This window comes from Littorina saxatilis, linkage group LG16 (genome assembly GCF_037325665.1).
Source record: "Littorina saxatilis isolate snail1 linkage group LG16, US_GU_Lsax_2.0, whole genome shotgun sequence".
In the NCBI taxonomy this organism is placed as follows: domain Eukaryota; kingdom Metazoa; phylum Mollusca; class Gastropoda; order Littorinimorpha; family Littorinidae; genus Littorina; species Littorina saxatilis.
This window is the reverse complement of record NC_090260.1, coordinates 31,371,156-31,378,321: the sequence shown is the minus strand read 5'-3', so window position 1 is coordinate 31,378,321 and position 7,166 is coordinate 31,371,156. Positions and strand designations below refer to the sequence as shown.

At 40.8% G+C, this 7,166-nt stretch overlaps 1 protein-coding gene across 2 annotated transcripts in view; it reads left to right on the top strand.

Annotated features, from left to right (window-relative positions):
* Positions 1-490: 490 nt before the first annotated feature.
* Positions 491-7,166, top strand: part of LOC138950812 (uncharacterized) — a 12,912-nt gene continuing 6,236 nt past the window's right edge. The window contains exons 1-3 of one of the 2 annotated variants that reach the window (XM_070322529.1): positions 491-909; positions 2,422-2,558; positions 4,767-5,029. In XM_070322529.1, the coding sequence (XP_070178630.1) occupies positions 644-909; positions 2,422-2,558; positions 4,767-5,029 (666 nt within the window). In that variant the 5' untranslated portion in view covers positions 491-643. Of the gene's footprint in view, positions 910-941; positions 2,559-4,766; positions 5,030-7,166 lie in introns of those variants that run through there. The other variant, XM_070322530.1, reaches the window with a different exon arrangement.

The following is a 7,166-nucleotide window of genomic DNA, read 5'->3' as shown; positions in this document are numbered from 1 at the left end:
AGAATTCGTTTTTCATCAAGACAAGATCAGAACAATTCGAAGTTGTGAAAGTTTAAAAAAAGAAAAGCCCGGAAGCAGGGTCACGCAAGGGTCGTAGCAGACGACGGCCGGTTTATCAGTGCCGCAAATCGCCGTTCCTCTCAACAGTCAAAAGCCATCGCTAGAGTTCTTGTGAACCACAGCCGTTGTTTCGTGCATAAAAAAACCGTGCTATTGTAGATAAGCTCACGTCGAGTCGCATTCAAATGACTAACTATGACGACTGCATTGTGAAAAGGGAAAACTGGATCACACGGGTTCACGATGGCTCAGGGGTAAGATAAACCACGCAAAAATAAATTCTTTGAAAATTGTTCGCTCTTTACGGAGGGCACCTAGGATGTTCTCAATTGGTGAGTGTTTAAATGAAATGGTGTTTGTACTGTGTGTAAAAGCCTGACCGTATCTGTGATGGTTTACGGGAGGCTTACTCTGCCTTTAATATAAGTCCGGGGGGACTGTGGTAAAAGTGTGAGGGTCACCTTAGTCACAGGCTTATAACTCGAAACGTTTTCGCTCTTTTCTAAAACGGTTTTTACCACTGGATAGAGCATAAAACACTCTTTAGGAAAATGTAAAAATATGAAAATCATGCAAAGATGACATGCGACTCATTCCGTGGTGGAGGGTCACAAATGTGAGTGACTTTGATGGTTTACTGCGGCAACACTACACACTTACTTTGTTGTTCTCTGCTTGTGTGTTCTGTGTTTCGTCTTCCTTGTCCGTACTGATTACAATTAACATAGGTTTCCGCCTTTTGGGCGCCATTTTGGTCTCTTCCTTTGTGCGGTATCAACATTCGATGTCGTCCAAATGTTTATCCTATCTGAATAGTCAGCCAGGCGTTCTACACATATCAGCAGAAATGTAAGTAAAAGTATGGTAGAACAAACCAAAAGATGGAAGCATGGTAGCATCATTGGGTACATGTTTTGGTTAGGGTTAGGTTTGGTTGTTTATAGAGTATCTTAATCAATGTTTCCGGCCGGTGAAGTCATAATACATGTCATCACAGGCTACTCAGTGCGTAAGACTTAGTATTTGTTTGTTTGTTTGCTTAACGCCCAGCCGACCACGAAGGGCCATAACAGTCAGGGCGATGCTGCTTTGACATATAACGTGCGCCACACACAAGACAGAAGTCGCAGCACAGGCTTCATGTCTCACCCAGTCACATTATTCTGACACCGGACCAACCAGTCCTAGCACTAACCCCATAATGCCAGACGCCAGGCGGAGCAGCCACTCAAGTAGATTGCCAATTTTAAAGTCTTAGGTATGACCCGGCCGGGGTTCGAACCCACGACCTCCCGATCACGGGGCGGACGGACTTAGTATTAACATACACAGTGTGGTATGCAGACCTCGTCAGCAGGGCGGCTCTCCAGACTGTGCGTCCCTGCGTCCTGCGGCGCACTTGGGTCACCTGGAATCAGTCCTGATTGGTCAAATAGCCACAAGGAGCACTGATATGGTAATAAAGACCGCTAGGTCGAAGTGCTTGTGAATGTTTTGATTTGTGTAGAATTAAACTTTCCATGAATTGACAATTGTTTTTTTTATTTTTTTTAATTTTATTTTATTTTAGACTTATTAAAGGCAGAGTAAGCCTCCCGTAAACCAGCACAGATACGGTCAGGCTTTTACACACAGTACAAACACCCTTTCATTTAAACACTCACCAATTGAGAACATCCCAGGTGCCCTCCGTAAAGAGCGAACAATTTTCAAAGAATTTATTTTTGCGTGGTTTATCTTACCCCTGAGCCATCGTGAACCCGTGTGATCCAGTTTTCCCCCTTTTCACAATGCAGTCGTCATAGTTAGTCATTTGAATGCGACTCGACGTGAGATTATCTACAATAGCACGTTTTTTATGCACGAAACAACGGCTGTGGTTCACAAGAACTCCAGCGATGGCCGCTTTGACTGTTGAGAGGAACGGCGATTTGCACTGATAAACCGGGCCGTCGTCTGCTACGACCCTTGCGTGACCCTGCTTCCGGGCTTTTCTTTTTTTAAACTTTCACAACTTCGAATTGTTCTGATCTTGTCTTGATGAAAAACGCATTCTTTTATGATTAAAGAATGTTTGTGTAACAAGCTGTCAATTTATTATTTAGATTTTAAAAGTTAGGTCTAGCGCAAAAACGAGGCGCCATTGTTCTTCAGGACCAAGTCCACGAAAATAAATTCTTGGAAAATGTCTCACGCTCAAAAGAAAGCAGCCAGGATGTTCCCGTTCGGTGAGCGTTCAAATGGAAGTATGCTTGTACTGTATTTAGACGCTCGGGGAGCTCTGTGATGGTTTACGGGAGGCTTACTGTGCCTTTAACTGAAGACAATTTTCACCTGTGACTTGCGTGTAACTCGTGGAAGCGGCGGTAAAACGGCCATGGCAGAGGAGAGAAGAGGGAAGAATTTGACTGTGGGGTTGAGATCCTGGTTGTGTGTCTCAACCTGGCTACTAGCGATGGCACCGTCCTGTTTTTCCTTCCGGCTCAACTCCAGGGAACGTAAGTATGGTTTGGTCAGAATAATATGGTTCTCTTTTTGATTCCCCCTTCACCCTGTCTCTGTGTAATGTGTGTCTTTTTTTCTTTATCTGTCTGTCTGTCGGCCTATTGGTCTCGTTGTGTCTGATCTGTCCCTTGTTTGTCGCTGTCTCCCTCCCACTATATCTCTCTCTGTCTCTCCGCTCTGTCTCTCTCTGTCTCTCTCTCTCTCTCTCTCTCTCTCTCTCTCTCTCATGACTCACTCGCTCCCCCCCCCCACACACACATACATAAACTCACACACCCACACACACGCACAACACACACGACACACACACACACACATACACACACACACAAGCACACACAAGCACACAGACACACACACACATACACACACACACACAAACACACACACACACACACACACACACACACATACACACACTTTACCTGTTATCTCTGTTATGTTTTGTTCTGCAAAGATAGTAGTTTGAGCGCGTCATTTTCATGACCAGAACAGTTAGAAGAAAATAATGTAATCTGATTTATTTTTCTTGGAAACAAGCTTTAAATGCCACCCATGTGTTAAAAAGTGAATAGCCACCCATGTGTTAAAAAGTGAATAGCATACATTGTAGTACAACTTCAAGTAGTTAACACCATATATTTTAAATCAAGGATCAAGGATATGATTGATCTTAAAATGATTCATTTCCTGCTTCGTCAAACCGGATTTAAAACAGTGACAATAAACAGTCGTGTTTAAGGAAATTTGATCATGCTATTAATACCGAGAAACAATTTTTTGTGAAACCGGACTTTAATCCCTTTTCAATATCTTCCACAGAACACTTCATCACGCTAAAAAGTAGCACAAATAGCTATTCAGCGAAAATTATGTTGGAAGAGTTTCCCTCTGCAGATAATAAACGTCAAGCTACTCAATCATCTCGGTCGCACCCTCCCAATCCATTGGAAAATCAATTTGAAAAAAAAATGTTGGGGATATTAGCATGGGAAAAATGCACTGCCACTGACAATGGGATCCGTGACCGGAACACAAAAACGTCACCTTTTGTCATTGTCTCATATATGTTACAGTGGAACCCCCACTGAAAGACCTTCAAAAATATGAGAAAAGCAGGTCTTAAAAAGGAGGGAGTCATAGGATTGGGATATACATTTACAGATATAAAGACTAAAACTATTAAATAACAAGTCGCGTAAGGCGAAAATACAACATTTAGTCAAGTAGCTGTCGAACTCACAGAATGAAACTGAACGCAATGCAACGCAGCAAGACCGTATACTCGTAGCATCGTCAGTCCACCGCGCACGGCAAAGGCAGTGAAATTGACAGGAAGAGCGGGGTAGTACTTGCGCTGAGAAGGATAGCACGCTTTTCTGTACCTCTCTTTGTTTTAACTTTCTGAGCGTGTTTTTAATCGAAACATATCATATCTATATGTTTTTGGAATCAGAAACCGACAAGAAATAAGATGAAAGTGTTTTTGAATTGATTTCAACAATTTAATTTTGATAATAATTTTTATATATTTAATTTTCAGAGCTTGTTTTTAATCCGAATATAACATATTTATATGTTTTTGGAATCAGCAAATGATGGAGAATAAGAGGAACGTAAATTTGGATCCTTTTAGAAAATTTTGTTTTTTACAATTTTCAGATTTTTAATGACCAAAGTCATTAATTAATTTTTAAGCCACCAAACTGAAATGCAATACCGAAGTCCGGGCTTCGTCGAAGACTACTTGACCAAAATTTCAACCAATTTGGTTGAAAAATGAGAGCGTGACAGTGCCGCCTCAACTTTCACGAAAAGCCGGATATGACGTCATCAAAGAAATTTATCAAAAAAATGAAAAAAAACGTTCGGGGATATCATACCCATGAACTCTCATGTCAAATTTCATAAAGATCGGTCCAGTAGTTTGGTCTGAATCGCTCTACACGCACGCACGCACACACGCACGCACACACATACACCACGACCCTATAAGGCACTCTGGGAGTGGGAGCACTTCCGCCCAGCACTTAATGAACCATGTGCTACGTCGATAAAGAAATAATGAAACACACGAGCTGTGTTGTCCTATTGAGCAAGGAAGAACTGGAAGAATACTACAGGAAGGTTCCATTGTATTTTCACAATTGCAATTACTTGTCTGAAGTTCTATTCACAACACTTTTCCCCTCTGCACGCAGTCTACCTCGACTCCCACAAAGACTGCAGTAACGATGACTTGAACGAAGTGGACAGGATGTCGGTCTACAATATCAAAGACCAGCTACGCTCCAACATTGGTACCCGGCCCTCCTTCCGCAGCTGTGAGATGGTGTTCCGCTCTACCAAGCATGACGGTCGTCTGTGTATGATGCAGAAACAGCTCAAGCTCAACAACTTCGATGTTAAGCTGGAAATCTTCGACGGCTGGAAGGGCGTGAATCGGCTGTCTGAACCCAACAAGGTAATTCAGCCTACGTATCAGGTGTCAGAGAGCACCACCGTACGGTGGGATTCTGCGGGCATCGTAACAAAAAGACAAGTCGCGTAAAGCGAAATTACTACATTTAGTCAAGCTGTGGAACTCACAGAATGAAACTGAACGCACTGCATTTTTTCACAATGACCGTAGTCCGCCGCTTGTGCAAAACGGAGTGAAACTGACGAGCCTGTTCAGCGCGGTAGTGATTTCGCTGTGCTGCATAGCACGCTTTTCTGTACCTCTCTTCGTTTAAACTTTCTGAGCGTGTTTTTAATCCAAACATATCATATCTATATGTTTTTGGAATCAGGAACCGACAAGGTATAAGATGAAATTGTTTTTAAATCGATTTCGGAAATTTGATTTTGATAATAATTTTTATATTTTTATATTTCAGAGCTTGTTTTTAATCCAAATTTAACATATTTATATGTTTTTGGAATCAGAAAATGATGAAGAATAAGATGAACGTAAATTTGGATCGTTTTATAAAAAAATAATTTTAATTACAATTTTCAGATTTTTAATGACCAAAGTCATTAATTAATTTTTAAGCCACCAAGCTGAAATGCAATACCGAAGTCCAGCCTTCGTCGAAGATTGCTTGGCCAAAATTTCAATCAATTTGATTGAAAAGTGAGGGTGTGACATTGCCGCCTCAACTTTTAAAAAAAGCCGGATATGACGTCATCAAAGACATTTATCGAAAAAATGAAAAAAAGTCCGGGGATATCATACCCAGGAACTCTCATGTCAAATTTCATAAAGATCGGTCCAGTAGTTTACTCTCAATCGCTCTACACACACACACACACGCACACACACACACACACACACACACACACACACACACACACACACACACACACACACACACACACACACACACATACACCACGTCCCTCGTCTCGATTCCCCCTCTATGTTAAAACATTTAGTCAAAACTTGACTAAATGTAAACAAGTCGCGTAAGGCGAAATTACTACATTATTTTAGTCAAGCTGTGGAACTCACAGAATGAAACTGAACGCACTGCATTTTTTCACAATGACCGTAGTCCGCCGCTTGTGCAAAACGGAGTGAAATTGACGAGCCTGTTCAGCGCTGAAGTGGTTTCGCTGTGCTGCATAGCACGCTTTTCTGTACCTCTCTTCGTTTTAACTTTCTGAGCGTGTTTTTAATCCAAACATATATCTATATGTTTTTGAAATCAGGAACCGACAAGGAATAAGATGAAATTGTTTTTAAATCGATTTCAGAAATTTAATTTTGATCATAATTTTTATATTTTTAATTTTCAGAGCTTGTTTTTAATCCAAATATAACATATTTATATGTTTTTGGAATCAGGAAATGATGTAGAATAAGATTAACGTAAATTTGGATCGTTTTATATAAAAAAAAATTATTACAATTTTCAGATTTTTAATGACCAAAGTCATTAATTACTTTTTAAGCCACCAAGCTGAAATGCAATACCGAAGTCCGGCCTTTGTCGAAGATTGCTTTACAAAAATTTCAATCAATTTGATTGAAAAATGAGGGTGTGACAGTGCCGCCTCAACTTTTATAAAAAGCCGGATATGAAGTTATCAAAATTATTTATCGAAAAAAAGAAAAAAACATCCGGGGATATTATTCCCAGGAACTCTCATGTCAAATTTCATAAAGATCGGTCCAGTAGTTTGGTCTGAATCGCTCTACACACACACACGCACAGACAGACAGACACACACACACATACACCACGACCCTCGTCTCGATTCCCCCTCTATGATAAAACATTTAGTCAAAACTTGACTAAATGTAAAAAGGAACATTTTTCTCGGAGTGTCGAGGCAGATGCCAGACAGTAACACTTGGTCTCAAGACTGAATTGCGCAGAATTTGAGGGCTACTAACACGTATAGTATCTTAGTGGTTTAGACGTCGGCCTTCCATTTGGAAAGATTGGGGGTTCGAATCCCGGCTGCACTTGGTGGTCTAATGGTGAAGATTTTTCTAATCTCCAAGGTCAATTTAATTTTTTTTTTTTTTAAATGTTGGGGATATTAGCATGGAAAAAAGATAACAAGCTCACAGGGAAAGGTTGATGGCTGGGTGAACAGGGATTAGGCCG